At 50.2% G+C, this 20,754-nt stretch overlaps 8 protein-coding genes across 8 annotated transcripts; 5 read left to right on the top strand and 3 right to left on the bottom strand.

Annotated features, from left to right (window-relative positions):
- Positions 1-76: 76 nt before the first annotated feature.
- CI109_105913 (uncharacterized protein) lies at positions 77-2,734 on the top strand (the record flags this gene model as incomplete). Its single annotated transcript, XM_032007777.1, has 2 exons — positions 77-563; positions 627-2,734. 2 exons carry the CDS (start codon positions 77-79, stop codon positions 2,732-2,734), a joined length of 2,595 nt encoding a protein of 864 aa, XP_031857945.1.
- Positions 2,735-3,901: 1,167 nt separating this feature from the next.
- On the top strand, positions 3,902-6,748 carry CI109_105912 (uncharacterized protein; the record flags this gene model as incomplete). Its single annotated transcript, XM_032007778.1, has 14 exons — positions 3,902-3,946; positions 4,015-4,052; positions 4,108-4,182; positions 4,254-4,334; positions 4,396-4,425; positions 4,487-4,512; positions 4,574-4,631; positions 4,688-4,776; positions 4,839-5,183; positions 5,241-5,468; positions 5,527-6,338; positions 6,410-6,443; positions 6,512-6,627; positions 6,704-6,748. 14 exons carry the CDS (start codon positions 3,902-3,904, stop codon positions 6,746-6,748), a joined length of 2,022 nt encoding a protein of 673 aa, XP_031857946.1.
- Positions 6,749-7,555: 807 nt separating this feature from the next.
- On the top strand, positions 7,556-10,242 carry CI109_105911 (uncharacterized protein; the record flags this gene model as incomplete). Its single annotated transcript, XM_032007779.1, has 6 exons — positions 7,556-7,702; positions 7,816-7,943; positions 8,114-9,220; positions 9,300-9,513; positions 9,565-9,847; positions 9,911-10,242. 6 exons carry the CDS (start codon positions 7,556-7,558, stop codon positions 10,240-10,242), a joined length of 2,211 nt encoding a protein of 736 aa, XP_031857947.1.
- Positions 10,243-10,397: 155 nt separating this feature from the next.
- CI109_105910 (uncharacterized protein) lies at positions 10,398-11,513 on the bottom strand (the record flags this gene model as incomplete). Its single annotated transcript, XM_032007780.1, has 3 exons — positions 10,398-10,915; positions 10,992-11,062; positions 11,140-11,513. The coding sequence occupies 3 exons, from the start codon at positions 11,511-11,513 to the stop codon at positions 10,398-10,400; spliced, it is 963 nt and encodes a 320-aa protein (XP_031857948.1).
- Positions 11,514-12,288: 775 nt separating this feature from the next.
- Positions 12,289-14,274, top strand: CI109_105909 (uncharacterized protein; the record flags this gene model as incomplete). Its single annotated transcript, XM_032007781.1, has 6 exons — positions 12,289-12,712; positions 12,773-13,078; positions 13,135-13,496; positions 13,552-13,987; positions 14,044-14,132; positions 14,194-14,274. The coding sequence occupies 6 exons, from the start codon at positions 12,289-12,291 to the stop codon at positions 14,272-14,274; spliced, it is 1,698 nt and encodes a 565-aa protein (XP_031857949.1).
- A 103-nt stretch (positions 14,275-14,377) lies between these two features.
- CI109_105908 (uncharacterized protein) lies at positions 14,378-17,157 on the bottom strand (the record flags this gene model as incomplete). The annotated part of the gene is made up of 10 exons (XM_032007782.2): positions 14,378-14,924; positions 15,010-15,397; positions 15,467-15,530; positions 15,584-15,844; positions 15,906-15,959; positions 16,014-16,069; positions 16,137-16,229; positions 16,292-16,452; positions 16,518-16,858; positions 17,134-17,157. 10 exons carry the CDS (start codon positions 17,155-17,157, stop codon positions 14,378-14,380), a joined length of 1,989 nt encoding a protein of 662 aa, XP_031857950.2.
- A 396-nt stretch (positions 17,158-17,553) lies between these two features.
- Positions 17,554-18,690, top strand: CI109_105907 (uncharacterized protein; the record flags this gene model as incomplete). Its single annotated transcript, XM_032007783.2, has 1 exon — positions 17,554-18,690. The coding sequence occupies one exon, from the start codon at positions 17,554-17,556 to the stop codon at positions 18,688-18,690; it is 1,137 nt and encodes a 378-aa protein (XP_031857951.2).
- A 110-nt stretch (positions 18,691-18,800) lies between these two features.
- CI109_105906 (uncharacterized protein) lies at positions 18,801-20,533 on the bottom strand (the record flags this gene model as incomplete). The annotated part of the gene is made up of 3 exons (XM_032007784.1): positions 18,801-19,838; positions 19,902-20,126; positions 20,183-20,533. 3 exons carry the CDS (start codon positions 20,531-20,533, stop codon positions 18,801-18,803), a joined length of 1,614 nt encoding a protein of 537 aa, XP_031857952.1.
- Positions 20,534-20,754: the final 221 nt, after the last annotated feature.

Genomic DNA, 20,754 nt, shown 5'->3' with positions numbered 1-20,754 from the left:
CTCCACGGTCGGACGACGACGCAGACTATCCCATCCCACAACTTCTACAGAACGGACAGTAATATATACCATCATCATGCCCAGTCTCACCTCTTCCTCGTCCCTCTTCACCCCTCCCCCTGGATCCGCGCCAATGTCCAACTCCGCCTCCAAGGGATCCTCCCATTCTCTATTCGCCGAAGATTACTCCCTCTCCGGACCAACTTCACCAGCAAGCGGTCCCGGCTCCCCTGCTCCATCTCCTAGACCTAATGGTCGCTCCCAATCCCAAGCTCTCAATCGAGAGCACAACAAATCCATCGATCTGGTCTTCCCAACACAACGCGTTGACGTCGAAGAGCTCACCAACAATCTCGATAACCTCCTGACACCACCTGCGTCCCCTCGAAAAGCCGACCACTACACCCCTCCTCCCCCGTCTGTGCTCAAGAACAAGGTCAGCTTCAACCGCAATGCTATCGAGGAGGAAGTGTACAAGCCCGTTCCGTCATCTAGCTATGTGCCCAAAGCTCATGCGTCTCACGGGAAGAAGGGATATCACACATACGAGCTATGTATGGAGGGTGAGTGCTTTCGATGTACCCAGTCTTTTTACAATCCTAGTAGCTGACAACGTAATCCAACAGGCGCTCTGGGTCACGACACCAAAGCTGCTTCTTACAAAGTCGGAACAGAAAAGGCGTATCATCATCTCAACCGAGCGAATGAGCTCTTCAACTCTGCCGTCATTTTCCGCCCTTCCGACAAGAAAGCGATGCTCGGTCGCGCTAAAGTCCTCTTACAGCTCGCTTCCGACTATCAACCCCCTCGAGTAGCCACTTTGTCTCTCCGTGATGCTACATCCCTTCTTCGTGCCCTCGTTTTCCTCGCGCCTGCCTCTCTCACTGCGAGAGAAACCCTTGCTCAAGCTTGTGCGCTCCTGTCGAACACTTTACACGAGACCGATGATACAGTTGAGGACACCGCCAAAGTGTGGAACGGAGAGATTGGAGAGCTTGCCAGGGAGGCCTTGCAGGTTCTTGAGGATGTCGCGGCCGATAAGATGGATAAGATGAGAGAGTTGAACTCCAACGATGCGGCGGAACAAAGTCCAGCAATGGCAGAAATGTTCCTCGCTCTTTCTTCCGCTGCCCTCACCGTCTCCAACCTCGCTCTTGATCTCTCTAATGTCGACCTTCACATTGAGCTTGCCGAACAAGCGCTCGATCAAGCGTCCAACATGGCCACGGTAGCTGCAGCCGCACGTGTCAAATCATCGACTTCCTCCGCCAACCTCATCACTCGTGTTCAGCTCGCTTCCGGTCGATCCAGTTTGGAGCGTCTCCGACATACCTTTGCCCTTGGTATTGAGCTCGACGAGGATGATTTCCGAGCTCTCCTCGAGGACATGTCAATGCTCGCTACCGAATGTCGAGAACGAGCTGCCAAGCTCAAGGGACACAAAGCGGCTGCTGCGGCTACCTTGGCTTGGGAGGCTATCAAGCAGTTTGGTGATGCCAAGACGCTTTACGCCAACTTGCTCCGACTGGTATGGAGACAACGAAAGCCAAGGAGAAAGTCTGGTCAAAAGAACGCCGGTGGTCACATGCGTGATGCCTCAGGAAGGAAGCACAGCACCAACTCGAGGCATGGAAGTCTCGAGGGAACGATTCGAGAGGAAGATGAGGACGAGGAGGCTATCGCCAAAGCAGCTGCGACGAGCGGTCGACGAGAGTCAGCCTCATCTACTGGTTCGGGCAAACAACCCGACAACCGTAAGGGTTCTGGTCTCGAAGCGATGCCTGAGGGCGTCGAGGTGTCGTCGTTCGAGAACCACCGGTCTAGATTCTCTCGAGGATCGATCGCTGTACCGAACACTGGACGTCGTGGATCATGGCTTCCTGCGCCTAGCGAGGGTTCGCTCTCTAGAGCACGACGAAGATCATCCATTGCTCCTTCGTCCGTCGGTGGAAGTCACGGTGGCAGTTTCGATGAGAATGGTGGACCACCACCCGTTTCTCGAATGCGACGACTCTCTTCCATGGGCGGGCCTCTCACACTTCCCGACGGTGTGTCCGCTTGGAACAGGAAAGCTTCCGTCATCTCCATCTCTTCCGAAGACGAAGCTTCTGGTCTTGTCCCATCTTCTGAACTCGCCAAAACCGCTTGGCAATTGCTCGAAGCGAGTATCAAGCAGTACAAACTCGCCTTGTCCGTCATAACCGGTTCCGACATGCCAAACGCTCAACTCGCTCGAGCGAAGAACGAAACCCTCACCGCTGTCGCCTATTCTTCTCTATTTATGGCATCTCTTTCGGCACGTGTCATCATTGCTGCGGAGAAACGAACTTCGCTTTTGGTGACTGCCGAGGTGTATTCGACATGGGCTGCGAGAGAAGTCGGTTGGTCATTCTTGATCGAGGGTACACAAGCTGCTCAACTGGCCGATCGAAGGACCAACTCTTGGCGTGCAGACGAAGCGGGTAAGAGAGCGGTCATGCTTCTCGTAAGAGTATGGTGGCATCGAGCCGTCACGACGGAAGTGATGGACGTCGACACCAAGACCGCCGCGAAAGATGCCGTGGAAACGGTCGTCAAGAGGATGAAGGATAAAGAGGGAGTGAGAGAAGGTGATGTTGCCAGGATGAGATTCTGGTTGAACACGATGGAAGGAGAGATGGATACAGCGGAAGCTTTGTTCTGGAGGAGTGTGTCGAGGATCTTGAGAGGTGGTGGTGGCTTTGTCATGGCCTAGGTGAAGTGGGTATGATAGTGGACCTTGATGTGGCTTTGGTAGTCGACGTCAGGTCCGATAGAAATTGTAAAAATGAGTCATGGCTTCATATTTTGCTCAATCTCCCTTTGTATGCATCGTGCAATACCATCTATAATACAATCATACGTAGTTCCAGTATCATCATGAACGGGATCTCACAGCTGCGGCAGTATGCATCCCTGCGCCCGATATAACTCTCCTTGTCGCTATTGCGACGCACGATATTGCGCACGCGTGATATCGTAACGTAGCCGTAATCTGCACGCAACCATGTTCCTAGCAGCGGTAGCTCGAGCAGAGTCGTAAGTTGTGATCCTTATCGGCTCATTTTTCTGTCTCTTTCGGGCCGACGGACGTTATCACAAACCTCAACCCACTATAAGCCACGCTGTTGCCTCGTATGCAGGTTGATAACAGACCATCCAACTCTCGTATTGGTCAATCCCTTGCCTCATCTTTGGTGTTAGCTGATTGGGTGAACTGAATCAGGTATCTCACTAGTAGTTTTATCATGATGGAGAAGTGTGTTCACTTACTGTACGAGTACAGTAAGTACATCGGACATTTTAGCGTCGTTTTCTTATCTTTGCTTTTGTTCGGTTAAGTGACATTTGTAACTAACTTTAGAATCTTCTTTTGACTGCGGAATACATCACAGATAAGAAAGTATTTTTACCAGTAGAACTTGATTGGCCAAGAGACTGAATCTGGTATCCATCCATCCGTCATTGTTCTCCTAGTGGACATGTGGGGCAAATACCTAATTACACACTTTATCGAGGGGACAACGTCGTGACGTGATTTGATTTGGTGGTGCTGATTTCGACGAATGAGAACTTATCTGCTTATCTTGTCGCAATGCTTAGTGCAGATCTTTCCCTCTTGAGTCGGGTTGGAGCGGATTTCGGATGAGAAAGATTGCATTGTCACTGATAGTTGACAGAGTTCAACCACTACTTATGAAAAAGGCTGGGGAGACTTTATTGTCCACAATGTATTCTTGGTTTTCACTTCGACAGCAGATCGCTTTTGAAACCTCTTGACATCAAGAGATCGTCTCCCAATTACGAGTACTGCAAGCAGCCATTTTAGCAAATTCAAGTCTAGTATACCCAGTTCAGATTGACACTGACGGTTGAAAGCGAGATGTCGTCAACCATCTTGCCCCAAGGAGCGGGTTACGGCGTGGTCGTGAGTCACTTTCCGAGACCATACAAGAGCTCTCGCCGACTTTGCTGATCATGATCGATCACTTACAGATCGGGATGGGTCTCTTCTTCAGTCTCGTCATGGTTGGGTGAGCAGATGACATGGTCTCCCTCTAAGGTGCAAACGACTAACACGAAGTGTAGAATCACAAAAGTCCAAACACGTTACACCTCACACAAAACCTCTTCTGCAGAAGAATTCAACTCGGCTAGTCGAAGGTATGCACAAGACCTCTTTGTCCTCAGTATCTCGTGTACGAAGCTGATCATTTGTGTCTCCATGATCTCAGTGTCCCACCAGGTCTTATCGCAGCTGGTATTGTCAGCGCTTGGACATGGGCAGCGACCCTGTTACAATCCAGTGCGACCGCGTGAGTGCAGTGGGCCAAATGGTTCCCGGTCAGACTCATCGAGCTGACAATGCTTCATCAGCTACAAATTCGGTATCAGTGGTTCTTGGTGGTGAGCTCGTTTTCTCCACCGCGTTGATCCAATTCCCTGGCTGATGATCTCCACCGTATAGGTATGCCTCCGGAGCTTGTATCCAAGGTACGTAGTTGCGTTACATCTCGATAATCTCACTTTCTAACTTTGATACACCGCCTTGCAGTGCTGCTCTTCGCGATGATCGCCAGTAAGCTCAAGCAGCATGCGCCATACTGCCACACGTGAGTTCGACCATCGTCTTGCTCTAAGTACACAGCTGATATACCAAACTATGAAGCTATCTCGAGATCATTCGTGCGAGATGGGGCACCGCTGGACATCTCACTTTCCTCTTCTTCGGTCTCGCCACCAACATCATCGTTTCGAGTGAGTCAAACCCTTGACAGCGATGTACGAGTTCGCATTCTGACCATGACTTCACACTGTAGCCATGCTCATTCTCGGTGGATCTGCTACCGTCTCCGATCTGACGGGTATGAACACCGTCGCAGCATGTTTCCTCATCCCACTCGGCGTCTCGATCTATGTCCTCACAGGAGGTATGCGGGCGACATTGATTGCCGATTACTCCCACACTCTGGTGCTTTATTGTATTTTGATCGCATTCGGGATCAAGGCATATGCCTCGTCGGATCTGATTGGATCTCCATCAAAGATGTGGGATCTTTTGGCGCAAGCATCGGCTGAGAAACCGATTCCTGGAAACGCACATGGGTCATATCTCACCATGAGGTCAAAGAGCGGTCTCATCTTTGGTGTACTCAACATTGTCGGTGAGTTGAGAGTTTCCCACTGGAGGGACTCCGTGCCTAACTCTTACGTGCCCTTAGGCAACTTCGGCACCGTGTTCAACGATCAGGCATATTGGCAGAGAGCCATCGCCTCGCAACCAAGTACCAGCGTCAAGGCATTCTTATGGGGAGGTATCGCATGGTTCGGTATTCCGATGGGTATCGCTACCAGTCTCGGTCTCTCGGCCGTTGCGCTTTCACACGGTGCCAACCCGCTTGTCGTTCTTTCTCCCTCCGAAGTCTCCGCTGGTCTTCCTGCCGTCAAGGGTAAGTCCTCACGGTGTGATCAGATCCTCAAGAAGAATCTCGCTGACCGCACGCGTAGCCGCCGCTGCGATTGGGGGACAATCCGGAGCCATCGCCATGCTCATTCTTCTTTTCCTCGCGGTTACTTCTGCATGTTCCGCTGAACAGATTGCCGTTTCCTCCTTGTTGACTTACGATGTTTACGGTACCTATATCAACAAGAACCCCAGCGAGAAGCAGATCCTTTACACCAGTCATCTGTGTATCTTCGGCTATTCATTGTTCATGGGAGCGATCGCGACGGCATTCAATTACATCGGTGTCAGTATGGGCTATCTCTACGAATTGATGGGAACGATCATCGGTTCGGCTGTTGTCCCCATCGCCTTATGTATCACCTGGAAGCGATGTAATGGAACCGGTGCGATAGTCGGTGCTATCCTCGGTTTCATCGCCGGTGTAGCCGGATGGATCGGTATCACATCGAGTCTCAACGACGGCGTTATCGACGTCACTACCACTTTTGGAGATTACGAAATGCTCACGGGAAACTTGCTCTCGATCGGTGTGGGCGGTGTCATCACTGTCGTGTGGTCGTTGGTTCGACCTCAGAATTTCGATTGGGACATCACGAGGATGATCAACGTCAAAGGAGACTTTGTGATTAGGGAAACCAACGTTACAGCCGCTTCAGAGGAGGACTCACGCAGTGTGAATGAAGTCGATGATGAGAAAGAGAAGCAGAAGGAAGGTCAGGGTAGACAGATTAGAAACGCACAGTCGGTAGTGGAAGAACAGCCTGTTGAAGCGGGTTGGGACAACCGAGATCTGCAAAAAGCATTCAGGTTCGCTGCTTGGTCTGCATTGACCCTCGTAGCAATCTTGATCTTTGTAAGTACTACGATAAGTATCGTTATCGGTCCGAAACGATCCCGCTGACGTATTTGTCCGACGACTAACAGATCATCCCTCTTCCTCTCTTCTTCACATCATACGGTGAGTTCCTCTCATCAATTGTGTGACACTCTGACATCAGCTGACACCATATCTCATTCCCATCATAGTCTATCCCAAGGCCGGTTTCACAGCTTGGGTTTGCGTCTCACTTCTCTGGTTGTTCGCGGGATTGATCATGGTTGGCATATATCCCTTGTGGGAAGCGAGAAAGGGTCTTATCAAGGTAAGTGTGATCCGGCTGGTAGTGTGTCGGCACAAGGAAGAGACGAAGAACGCTCTTTGCTGATGAAACCCGACAGGTCGCTCGGGGTATCGCTTCGGATCTCTCGCGAAAGAACCAATAGAAAATGTGATAGAAGTAAAAACAATTTGAGCCAAGAGCAGCTTTAGAGAAACAAATAATGGTCAGAATGCATGATGGAATGTCTTCCTTTGATCTTTCACATACAAGTCGAAATGTGAACGATCTCGTGATCTCCGAACGATGCAAAGAGATCCACCTAGATTGTTCCTTTTCTCTTCGGTGCGAAAGAACCATTTCGAAGCGCGGAGGAGGGTTCCGTCACCGACACCGACGACCCTAGCCGACTGACCCGTTCGGACCGAGAGTGAGAAGAGCGAGGGGCCATTTGTTTCCCTGAATATAGTAACTACTCCATCATGTGGGAGGGGTAAAGGGTCGAGCTAATGAATGGGATGAACCTGAACGAGGGTAAAAAGGGAGAGCAGAGAGAGAACATATATTGCAAGATGCTTATATCATACATACTGTAAAGTAGCACAGCGTTTGCATGTGTGTTGCGTGTTAGTTGCGTGTTGCGTGTCGCATTTGACTCGGTGCATCTTTCCCATCATTCTTTCTTCGGCTTGTCCGTTTGTCTCAAACTACTGTACGAGTCTACTCCGTTAACGTTGTACATTATTATTGATTTCTATTTTCATCCCATCTTCTCTCTTCTCTCTTCTTTCTATTTATATATCTTAACTTTATATATAATCGACTCGGACAATAATTTACGTACTCGTTCAGTAACTTATATTCACGTCCCAACGACAAGAGAGATGGGATCTCTGAGATTCTTTTTATAGATCTGGGTTATTATTATTGTTCCTATCACATTCTTCAAGTATCGTCTCCCAATCCACCCAAGATGGATACCACCACCACCACTTCCTCTTCCTCGTCCTCTTCATCAGTGGTACCGGTCGACCTATCAGCCTCTTCTTCCTCGTCTACCGTCGCTGGTCCTTCAAAGAGAGCAAAGACAGGATGTATCACATGTAGATTACGGAAAAAGGTGCGTAATCGTCACGGCAAAGCCCCTCCGGCACTTGTCGAGCACACAACCACACTCCCCTCTCTCTTCCTCTGCCTTTGATTGTGTGCTGACTGCTTTGCACTTGGGTATAGCGATGCGACGAGGCGAAACCTATCTGCGCGACTTGTTCTAGATTAGGAATAGAGTGTCTAGGATATGGGGCCAAGAGACCCAAATGGTTGAGAGAAAAGGATAATGCGAAAAAGGCAAAATTGCAAATGTGAGTAGAATCGAGCGAAGACCAACTATCCTCGTTAACTTACTGATCATACTTGATACTTCCTACCTCCTTCGCATGTGTTATTGACCCCTCCGACTGTATCGGCTGTCATCCACCCATTCCACACCAAATTCCATCCTCTTCCACGTCTCACCCGTCACCCAACACAGCAAGCAAACGGTCTCTTCTAAACGGGCAAGTCGGACTAAAACATCAGAATCAGTAGACTTGGAAGACCATTCTGAAGGATCACGGAGGAGTTCCGACAACTCGGAGATCAATGGCTCGAATAATCCGCCGGATCCGGTCGGGGGGCTCGTCCACGACGAGTCGTTCGAGAGGGGCACGATACCGGAAGAAGGTCAATGGCTTCCTCCTCTTTCTGCTCCTGCCGCTACGAATTGGGAGCTCCCCTCCGGATCAACGTCCAATGGCGGTTCTCTTACCGACACGATTGGCTCGCTCAACGCTATCGACGCTTTCGTACCCATCCCGCATACAACCGCTTCGTTCAATCCCACACCCTATTCTGATCACTCGACGGCTCTAGCGACATATCCGTTTCCAGCCGGTCCGTCGCTACCTCCACCCGTTCAAGGTGTAGAGCTCGATGCTTTATGGTCATCACTATTCGGCCTGACCGATGCATCGTTATGGGCGACAGTACCTGCTCATGCTTTCCCGCCCGTTGCCACCCCTCCGGAAGAATACACATACTTGACACCTTCGCCAACGGCTGGACCCTCCATGGCCACCGACCAATTCTATCCGTATTTCCAACACTATCTCACTCACGTCCTACCCCTTCAATACAAGCTCATGGGCTCATCCAGATGCATGGGCGAGCTTGTCATCCCCCTCGCATCGGCTAGGAGTGATGTCCTGGCGAGCGTTTCTTCCCTTGCTGCGCTACACTTGGCATCTCAAAGAGCCAGATCACGGAGACTGGAATCTTCCTCGTCAGGAAGGATCACCCCAATCAACGGAACCGATGGTAACGGTCGTGATCGATATGGCATCGATTCGCTGGACGTAGGAGACGAAGACGCCATCGTTGCGGCTTCGTCCCATAACAAGTCAATCGCAAAATTGCAATTTCTCTCACCACAAGATCTGGTCTCCGAAGCGGTCATCATCCCTGTTCTATTCGCCATTTCATATCATCTCTTTTCGGGAGGTACGACAAAAAGTCTTAGGGATATCCTCTCGGTGGCCCAGAAATGTTTGTCGGCATCTCTCTCTTTGTCGCCAGAACTGCTGCGCGACAACCATACCCAGTGAGTAATGACTTATCGCTGTATCTTGGCAGGGAGAACAAGCGACATTTTGTGCTGACGATTGATTGTTCGCAAATAGCACTTCATCACCCCAGACCACGCCTTGGGCGCGATTCCCACACCTGATTCAACATATGATATGGACGGATACTATCGCTTCGGTATCACAAAATAAGACCTCAAAGATGTTACCGGCTTATCGAAAGCTGCTAGATCATCCTCCAGTCGAAGCTGGTACCAATAATCGACCTCTCATACTGATGGACAAGGTGATGGGCGCAGATAGTACTACGGTGAGTAAGGTCTAGTCTTATTCCCGCCCAGAATGCTGACGAAATGTTTAGCTCCTGGCCATGGTCGAGACTGTCGCGCTTTCAGAGTGGAAAGAGAAGGCAGAGAAAGAGGGGAGCTTGTCGTACAAGGAATTACTCACACGCGCTTCGGACATCGAGCGATTATTGGAGGAAAGAGCGTGGCGAGAATCGCACCTCGGACGTTCAAGAGTCGGCGCAGGCGTACCAGGCGACGGGGGACCCAGTGATGAGATCAGAAGCGCAATGAGTGACATCTTCCATTCATCGGCCAAGGTACTGCTTGCTACGGTCGTCAATGGACCATACCCAAGAGGTGTGTGCAAGTCTGCTCGGATAATCGTTAAGGTGATCTGGCTGACGTGTTTGATGTTTGCAGTGCCAGAGGTTGAGAAAGCTGTGACGGAAACTCTCGAAGCGCTACTACGGCTCGATGTCGAACACCCTGGATCGGATATACATCGTGCTCTTGTGCTACCCATCACCATCGCCGGATGTCATTCTGACGATGTCACGCAACAAGCATATTTCAGACAATGTTTCGACCGACTTGGGCCCGAAGCGAAAGTGTTTGGGAACACGGGACCAGCATTGGAATTGATGGAAGAGGTTTGGAAGCGGAGGGCTGAGGCTGATCGACCGGATGTCAGGGTGTGTTGGAGGGAGACGGTGGTAGATATGGGTTGGGAGGATGGGATTTTGATGATCTAAATGGGGTCATACATCATGGACATTGTACATAGCAAGATATATCTACATAATCGTGTAAGTTTCTCTAGGTCTAGGGGTATTATAGCATAACATACAGAATGTAACTCCCAACTGTGAACGTACAGTGTTCAAACACGCCGCCAGATCAGGTAGTATCAAAACCGTCTCACTGGCTTTCTCTTCTTTCCCAATCCTTCTATGGCTGCATCTTCATGTGCCCAAGCTGCTTTCTCTGCGAAATCTCTCTCTGCGACGCTCCTTTCCTCGAACACCTGTTCCACCTCATCCCTATCTCTTCCGAAACCTTGTGGTGTACCCCATGTAGTCCAACACGGTACAATACCCTTGAACGCATATTCTTCTTCCTCTGGAGTCTGCGGTTCGGTGATTGGTTCTTGGGCATGGTTGAATGCTCCATAACGTTGTTTACAACTGACCGCTGCGATTCGAGCTCTGACAATTGTAGTTCGTCGAGTATTATGATCATCTGGTTTTCCGACGAGAGCAATCCGATCGTAGCCCGTGACGACGTTGGTAACTTCCGCTAAAGAGGAACGTTTCTCTTCGTGATCTAGATCGTCATCGAGAAGAGTGGCTTGGTGGAGATGGAGGGTTGCGGAACGATAGTTGAGAGAATGGTCATGGGGTGTGGGAGAGAAAACGAGACCGTCGACTAAGGAGGAAGCATCGGGGAGGTCTTGTCAGCGGAAGAAGACTCATCCAAGCAGGTGGTTCGGGACTCTGCTCACCCTTGGTCGTTGTCGCTGTCATGGTGTGGTTCCCCTTTGCTATCGCTTCTGCTATACCAGAGTGTTTGTGCCTGTGACACAAGGGCGTGTCAGCCCATTGTTTTTCTTGCTGCCACCACATCAACGCGTGCAATAGAGCGGTACTCACGTATGAAGGTACACCGCATAATGATCCTTATCATTCTCATCTTCCCCATCACAAACCACCACCGCGACCAATGGCATGTTCATCAAGGTTTCTGCACGTTTCCCATCTCCTGGATGGACAAAAGCGAGATGTACTATAGGGGAAGATTGGAAGATATCGATTGCGGCGCGGAGTGAATATGACGCTCGTTGATTGTACAGTCTTATGTCTGCGGAGGGCTGAGGCTGAGAGGGAGGATCGGCGACAGTCCTAGTGGAGGGGGACGAGGTGTTGCTGTTGCTGTCACTATCGCTGTCATCTGTCGTTTCTACACTTCCACCTCCGAGGTGTTTGCTCAGTACCGATTTGGTTAGAAGGAAGGCTGTAGTAAGCATTGTGTATCAGTTGTCTAATCAGAGGAAGATATAGAGTTAAGAGAGAAAACGACGCGACGACATTTGATATGTATATGGGAAGTGCATAGCTATACTTGTTTGATGGGGGGAGACACGAAAGATAAGAGATTTTAGGAGTACGACAAATTTGATTTGACCAACATGACAGACGGCATTAAAAGGGGAACAGAGAGATAAGTAAGCACAACGGGAAACGAGGGTTACGTAAATTGAAGCAAGGGGGGGGTATGTTACGCGATGTTGATGGTAGTGGTTGTTGAAACGGAGGCGAGGGCGAGGAAGGTGCACTTCGGGGGCATTTACTTTGTATCCGGACATGACTTTCATAAGTGGTCAATGAAAGAGGTAAGAGACGTCGTCGGCGCAGAAATTATCGGTTCATAAGCTCGCTTATCTTGCCCTCTCTATGGAGATAGGCGAAAGACATCATAGTCGATATTTGCTTCACTACAGTAAAGGCCGTAGCAACATCGATCAACCCGAGTCATGCATGTTACAAGCGTACTCATGTCCTCCTGACCACCCATTGTTGACATACATATGCAACATCTTTCTGGCTTCTTCAAGTGTCGGTGAATAGAATGACTGCTAGATAACCCTTCTGCGGTGACCTCCACTCCACACATCACACGACTCTCGGCTGAATCCGATGAGATACAACAATAGATCGGTTGCTACAAATCACGTCGTTTCTATTCATATCTTCCTGTCTTTCGTTCTTTCTCATGTGTCTCCCACCACAGCATCCACCATCATGGCGTCCACTAAACCGACAGCTGTCCCATCATACACCGATCCAGTGATGTCATCCTCATCCGCATCGACTACGTCCACTATAAGGGCGGCTTCACCTTCATCGAAGACCGCCGATGCTCAAGCAGTCGCATCCGAGACGACACCACTGATCTCATCGTCTTTGGCCTCGTCTGACAAACCCAAACGACGAGGTATCTTCCCACCGATCAATCGAGTCCTCTTCACCTCTTTCTTATTGTCCATGACATTCGCTTTTACGCAGACATCGCTCATCTACGGATTCCGATTGATGACATGCGAAGAGTATTACAAAACTCATGTGTGGGATGGTCCGGCGGAAGCCGATAGGTGTTCGATACCCAGGATTGAGGCTGATAGTGCCTCTTCCATCGCCTTGATGAGTACCATGACCACTTCTTCTAGTAAGTACATACTACCAATCTATCGATCAGTTGTCTGACTAAATCATGTGCTATCGTCAGTGGTCGCAAACCTCTTCGTCACTGGGTGGTTCATCAAACAGTACGGTACCAAAGCTGCCATGTTCCAACAGACATTCTGGGCCGCACTTCGAAATCTCTGTCAGATCTACTCTTTCCACGTTGGCGGAGCTACCGGAATTAGAATCATCCAAGTCACACAGCTGTTCAACGTACTGGGTTCGGCTGGAGGATACCAGATCGCAAGTAATGTCTTTGTTTCGTTTTTGGCCCCGCCGGAAGAGAGGACCAGCATGTTTGGTGTCCTTACAGGCATCATCATGTTGGGTTCTTCAGGCGGATACACTTGTAAGTGGAGGCTGCACCCGTGGTTGTGATGTGACTAACCCATTCTCTGCGCTCAGTCGGAGGTCTCGCATACAACTACTTTGGTATACTCGCACCTTTCCAATGCGCCTTCGCCCTATTGTGTTTCTGCACAATTTTCGGTTCCCTCTTCCTGCCTTACATCCCACCCGATCACGATGATCAGCCCAGCGGGAAATCACAAGAGAAGAAGAAGAAATCGTTCCTCGCTCCATTGAAGATCTTCATCCCGAAACGCAAAATCGTTGATGGGAAGAAAGGGAAATACGATTTCAATCTATTGCTCCTTGGTTCAGGCGCATTCTTCAGTGTTCTCGCAACAGGATACGTCCATATGGGATTGCAACTTGTCGGTACCGATGTCTTTGACTTTAAGCCAGGTCAGAGTGGTATGATGTTGGTGAGTGGCTCGTGCTCGATTATCATGACAATAGCTAACACACATTTGAGGATAGTCCATTCTGCTTCTTGTCAAAGCCTTCTTCCTGTCCGTTTGCTTCCCACGAATCATCTCCGCTGGACGAAGATGGGTCTCCCATCGATCCGACGTACCCACTGCCGTCGCAACTGAAGAACATCCGGATAACGTATCGCAAGCCGAAGAACCTGACGATGTCGGCGCGCCAAGACAAGATCAACCGATCACACCTACCGATTTCGTCCACGGCTCACAATTTGATCTCCACTTCTTACGATGGTCGATCTTTGTCGATGGTCTGCTCACGGCGCTACTCACGTTTAGTAGTCATGGGTGGCATCTATTCCTTGCCGCGGTGGTGCTGCCTTTTGCGAGCGGGACGGGTTCTGCTTGTAAAGGTGTGACGTTGGATTTTGTCCCGCCAGAGGAGAGAGCAGATGCCTTGGGCGCGATTGCACTCGTAGAGAAAGTTGGTAAGTACTCGGTCGTGTCAAACACGAAAACAACACTTCTGACAGTGCTCTTGTAGCCCAAGTGTCAACCATTTCGATCTTTGGTTACGCGTTCGCCTACCTCAGCGAGCAAGGCAAGCCCACCTTGGTATTCTTGGTCAACGGAGTGAGTTGTGCTCTGTCACCTGTTACCCGAACCGTACGCGCTGGCTGACAACGGGTCACAGTCCATCGCCGTGATCGCGTTCCTTCTTCTTCTCTTTGTACGGATGCCTAGGCCTGAGTCGGCTGGAATGGCTCTCCCATAGAACGGATGTATGCATACACATAGATGAAGCTCTATCACACCTTCGATATAAATATCATTCATACTTCTACTGGGTTAGACATACGCTGCTGAGCGATGATACCTTAATTCTGGAACACAAGACGCGCCGACTGCTCAGCCTGTTTCTTGGACGAAGCAACTTGCTTCCTCTCTTTACCTTGCCAAAGCCTCGCCGCATGCATCCAAGCGCCTGCTACCCGGTTCCCATTCCGGTAACGCGGGTTGTGGCGGGATCTAACGAGCTCGCTCTCCGTCTCCTCACGAAGGGCGGTGTTGAGCTTGGGGTAATTAGAGATCGGCGTTGTATCGAGTGAGAGGACAGGCGCGAGTGCTTCTGGGTCGAGGTAGTGTCGTAGCCCCTCTTTCGTTGGGGTGACATTGCCATTCTCTGACGAGATAAGATTGAAAGGCGTCGAACCACGATGGGGCAGTCCTCTGCTATCTCTGATCTTCTTCGTCGTGCGAGGCGGCAGACGATATTCTACCCATTCTTCATCTCGCGTGACTGTCGGGTCGGAGACGTTGGAGTTCTTATTGTCTTCGCAGAGGAAGTTGGTGTATAGGTTGAAGGAGAAGGTAGGTTGGATAGTTTGGAAAGTGGTTACAAAGGCCGGGTAGTCGTTGTATTGACTGTGCAACCACCGGTATCAGCAATGTCCTGATGTATCACAGAATATAGGTTGTGTCGAATGCTACGCGGGAGGGGATGACTCACGTTTGTAGACTCAGCTCAAAGTTATATTCCTCTTTGCCCTCCTCCTGATCCTTCTCAATATCATACCTCGCGTCACCTCTGTTGAGGGGACGTCTGTTCCCCGACCAACTCATGCCCGAACCCCCTCTTTCAGATTGTGCTCTCCACCTTTCCAACTCTTCCTCCGATGGTACACGTAACATCTCCATCTTGCCATTGTATCGTCGAACAGTGTTGTACTTTGATCTGTAGTCACTTCCGATAAGGGCGTCGTACTCTTTCTCGGTAGAGATGTAGTTGAAAACCCAGGTAATGTTGGTAGATGTTGATGGTGAGATGTCGAGGAAGGAAGGGTATTCGCTACCGTTTCCGGTACGTGTGAGGGTGATGTTCAACGTGACGTTCTGGCCTGATATCATGTATGAAAGGCGTTAGCGTTTCATCCCGTCTTTGTGATGGTAGAGCCGTCATTACATACCTTGAACGACTGTCTTTTCGTCCGAAGTCAGATGCAATCGGAAATGAGCGAGGTTTCCCTTGTCCTGTGCCATAGAGTCAGCTCTGCTACACGTCCGTATATACACTGTCCACTCACACAATCAGGCCGACGTGGTTGGAATCGCCACGGCTCGTCCGCATTGTCGGTGTCATTCTCCGCTTTCTCATACTGCGAATCCAGATCGAGAACAACAGGCCAAGTAGGTGAGTTGAGAGATCCTTCCGTCGCATCGGACGCAGGGGCAATCGGCGATGGCGCAGGAAGGAAAGCCGCTTTGCCTGCAGGGATGTCGAGGATAGTCCCATTGGCAAGGTAAAGGAGATGGAAGTATTCCATTTGAGTCTCGGTGTTAAGTGTCTACATTGGGTGCAATCTCAGCAAAACAGTCTCGTAATATGATAAGATAAAACGGATGTACCTGTTCGTCCTGGCCGTAGAAGCTGAAACTCGGGCGGGCGTCGATTGGAGGGAACTGCAGGGGTAAAAGTGAGCACACATCGTACACTGGAACATGCAATCGACTCACATTGGTGTTTGGGACATGGACGTTGAACGACTGGATCTCATCGATACCGGTTTCACCTACGTTTGCAAAGTCGTCAACATCGGGGCATATTACGGACGGGAAGAGAGCTAGTGCGCAACATACCAATAGAGGCCAGAGGCAGCTGTTGTGTAAGATTGAGGACCACTCGTTCCGCACCGTGCACTTCCCACAAGCTTTTGTTCTTCATCGCCTCGGCTGTAAAGTGATTCCTGGTCAGACTCTAACAAGTAGTCGTGTCGAGAAGCAAACAGACTCACTGAAGTTCTTGTATTCCACTTCGTATAAATCGTCATCGTGATGGATCCACGTGCCCCCGACATAGTAGATGTCGTTGTGGTCATCTGAGCCGGTGGTATACATGGATGCATTGAATGCGGGTCTGGTGGGTTTGACAGGGAAATCGCTAATGTTCTTTGTCCTTTATGATCAATGAAAAGGGGTCATCAGCATGTCTTAAAACCGTGCAAACGAGCTAGCACTCACTTCATCTTGACAATTGCCCTTTCCTTGAAACGCAACCCGACGTCCCATCGTTGGATATCACCACAATCACTCCCATTGACTGCCAATCTGGCTTCTGCAGGATGTACCACGCCGGGAGTCAAATCGGGCGCTCTGACCCACGAACGTACATCGCATGACCATTCGTGTGTATGTGTGGGTGGCGAGTTCGCTTCTTCGACTGATGAGGACTCGATCGAAGGAGCGGGTTGATGAGCATGCGAAGTAGCGATCTCGAGGGTTAGAGGGACATGAGCGGCCGTTGCGCATATCGCCCCGAGATGGAGGAGGAGTTTCAAACGCATGGTGTTGCGCTCCTCGTACTAAGTAGATAGATCAACGAAAGAAAGCATCCATCTTGCCTGGCAGATGGTCATATATTTATAGATATATATGTAGCGTGTGAAGAACGCCACCAGCCGAACATGTGAGACATCAACGCCCACTCGCACTTGCTTCGAGTAAATAAACGTCCTCCTACGAATAACACAGGCACCCGTTTAATTCGGCCGTGATGATAAGCTACGAGTATGCTTCTTTCAGCATGTATTTCCTTCCAATGGTCAGGGGTGATCAACACGAATTAAACATGGTTAACCTTGGTTGAGCAGGCACTGAGCATATGTCGATCAGGTGAAGTAGCCCAGGGTTGTAGAAGCCAAGCGACGAGTGATTGACCGCGCAAGTGGCCTACAACTATGTGCGACCTGGAACCCCGTCAACTGAACCGAAACATCCGCCCAGCTACCACTGCAGTGAATCCTGTATCGCTGATGTAAGAGATACATACTTGAATGCAATCATTCATGATCTTCTTGGAAGGTGATCCATGCATAGATGTTCTTGTAAACATGCATAGATGTTGTTGATGAGCGACGTCCAGGTGCGCGCTCTGCCGTAAGCTCGACCGGTTGACCGATGCCGACTAGCCGAACAATGCGAACGGAATGATGATAGAGTGCATCTCATAACATCTTTCAGATTACATCCCTTCAACCAATACCACTACGACATGAACATGGTGCCAGCTATCGGACTGCTTCTCCTTACTGCTCTCACATGGATTATTCATTGGACCGGCGTCACTGCTCTATACCCCCTGCTGTCTGGCTCCTCGGCCACTAGCATTCCCTTCCCTAACACGGAGCTTCAAGGTGCTCGCTTCTGGATTGTCTTTGTATATGTCCTCGTTTCAAGCTTCTACCGACGGGTTACCGGCCGACCTGGCGTCAGAGTATCGACCTCATCCGATGAAGCGATACACCAGCTCGTAGGACCGACTTCGTCTTTGGTCATGCCCTTCCGGATCAGTCAAGACGACATCGACAAGTACACCCGGGCGGTGAGCTCGACACATCCCGTTACCCCAGACCAGATCTTCACCCCACCTCACCTCCATCTACTTCTCTGTGCGCTTGTTCAGCCCCCGATGCTCCTGCTCCTCTCCAAACGAACCAGTCCCGTCGATGCTGTCGGTTCCGTCAACGTTCGGAATCGATTCGAGTTGCCCAATCCTTCGCTCTGTGCTCGGCGAATACACGAGGAGTTGGGATCGCCCGGTGATAGGGGAGGGAGACTGTCCCTACATGCGCGACTAGATAAGAATGTGAAGAGAATGAAGCGGGGATGGGAGTCTTGCGTGATCATCGACTTGTTAGATGGGAGTGGGAAAGGCGACAAATCCGTACTCTACCGTCAGATATTCACCTTCCTTCAATTCCACAAGCACCGCATACCTCCTCCTTCAACCGGCACCCAATCTATGACCGATGCCGCTGCTACCACGCAAGTAGCCAGCTTGTCGCTCTCGACCGAGGATCCCAGGCGATGGGCTGCGTTGTGTAAAGACTACAATCCGATCCATATCTCGTCTCTCGCGGCCAAGCTGTTCGGTTTTCGTTCCTCAATCGCACACGGTAATCACGTCGCAGCCAAGACGGTCGCCATGTACGAGCAGCAGAACTCATCAGCTAGTCATGGTGCTCAGGGCTCCAAGCAGGAAGGAGAGAGCTGGATGGAAGTAGAGTTTTTACGACCAACCTTTCTTCCGTGTAATCTGCAAGTGCGAAACATCGATAATGGGAAAGCTGGGACGAAACAATTGCAGATAGGGAGAGCAGACAAGGTGAACGTGGGTGTGAAATACTCGGTGTAGCCTTTGGTGAGTGAAGTGGTATGTAATCTGTGATGACGCTGATTAACGCACACGGCACCGCAGTATCAACTAAAACACCACTACCATGCAGACTATACATGCAATACACATTACGCGGAAACTGCGATGGGCGGCGCTTGCTGTACCGTAATGTCCACCTTCTCTGCCTGAACATGTGTCGGCTGCTTCTGCTTTTCGCTCGGGTCCGCGTTCCCTGAGATGTCTTGTAGTCCACCGGCATCGACACCATATTTCGCCGCTATTTTGATTGCGATCTGATCGCTCTCTCTCAGCCATTCCTTTGTATGACCCTCGACCTTCTCGGCACCCGACCATTCCGCATCCCGATTCAACCATTCTACCGTCTCTCGGACATATTCTCGCTCTCCTTCTTGACCCTTGAAGTGTCGGAACTTGCCTGGACCTTTCTGCCCGACGACTTTCGCCAGTGCTGCTCTCTGTTCTAATTGGGTCGGCAGTCGTGCTTTGCCAGCGAAGACTCTTGCGATGGAGATGGACTGATACTCGAAAAAAGAGAATGCGGAGGTGTTGACGCTGACTCCTAAGAAAGCGAGAGTAGGATCGGGGATGTAGAAGACGTCACGGTACAGATTGAGGATCTGATCACCGCGTTCGACAAGAGGTTCGAGATCTGTCGGTTGCATACCGGCGTCTCGGTGATACTGTCTCAGGAAGGGGAAAGAATACTGATATCCGGTACAGAAGATGACTGCGTCGACTCCAGTGATCACTGACCCATCAACTAATTCGATCTCCCCTTCTCGTAGGACCTGACCTTGTTGGGGAGGACGGAAGGCTTTGATCTCACCGATCGGGACGTTGTTATCGGCTGTTCGAGATCTCTGTGCTTCTCTGAAATTTTGGTATCCCGTAGGAGCTGATCTATCGATTCTCGAAGAGATGAGGACCTTGCCAGCGTGTGTAGCGAGATCTCGAGCAATGTCCATCCCACTAGTCCCTGCACCGATGACAAGAACTGTTTGGTCCGTGTACGCTTCCGGTCGTCGATATCCTTGCGAGTGTAGGATACCTTCAGGCCAGGATTGGTACCATTCGGCTGCACCGGGGATTTTGGGAATCAGAGGTGCATTGTAATGTCCCGTAGCGACGATGATCGCGTCGAACGTCTGTGTGAGGGTGTCTCCATATCAGTCGACTGTTTCTGAAGAAAGACATGACCACGGACTGACCTCTGTAGAAAACGTCTCTTTCAGCTCATCTTCGCCGATGATTTCTAGCGTTCTCAGTGTCAATTCCCAAAGCCCGTCATCTCGCTTATAGGCATTCTCCACCCGGGTGTTCAGTCTCGTCAATGGCTGGAGGTTAAAGTGTCTCCAGTAATCATGGATGTATCCAGCTAATGTCCAGTGTGGTACACTATCGGGTGTGTTGGGTGGGTAGGGGAAGTCTTTGAACTAGGTACGAATGTCAGTCTTCTACGAAGTATCTGTTCTCATAGAATAACACTCACAGCCAAAGTCTTTGTCGGAACATTGTTCGTCAAGTTCCAATAACACGGATTAGGCGGGTTGAACGCTCTTCTTCTCTTCCCATCTGTGTCTTTTACTATCGCATCTCCTTCTTCCTCGCCTTTGAGAACCGGCTCAAAAGCACCCTTTGACGGTACAGGAGTAGGCACTGACAACGGTCCCGTCGTCTCTTCTTGCCAGTTCCAAAGACCGCCGATCTTATCTTGCCTTTCGATGAGAGTGACGTCCAGACCTGCGTCTCGGAGCTGTCGTGCGGCAGGAACACCAGAAGGTCCAGCACCGATAATGGCTACTCCTTTGATAGGTCTGGAGAAGGCGTAGTAGTCTGTCATTTTGTCTTAATCTTCGATGGAAACAAGGTATGTGTTGACTAGAATGCTTGTACTTCGACTACAAGTTTAGTCGATTGGCTGCTTTTTGTCGCTTGACTAGTCTTTGATTTTCATCTTTACTCGGAACTTGCTGATCGTTTTGAAGCACGACACAAACACTTCTCGGCACGCCTTCGCTTCTGCCGGACAACGGACGAGCGACTAGACCCGAACGACAAAGA

Source organism: Kwoniella shandongensis, chromosome 11 (assembly GCF_008629635.2).
Source record: "Kwoniella shandongensis chromosome 11, complete sequence".
Lineage (NCBI taxonomy): Eukaryota > Fungi > Basidiomycota > Tremellomycetes > Tremellales > Cryptococcaceae > Kwoniella > Kwoniella shandongensis.
The sequence above is the reverse complement of the archived record's forward strand: the minus strand, read 5'-3'. Positions and strand labels throughout refer to the sequence as shown.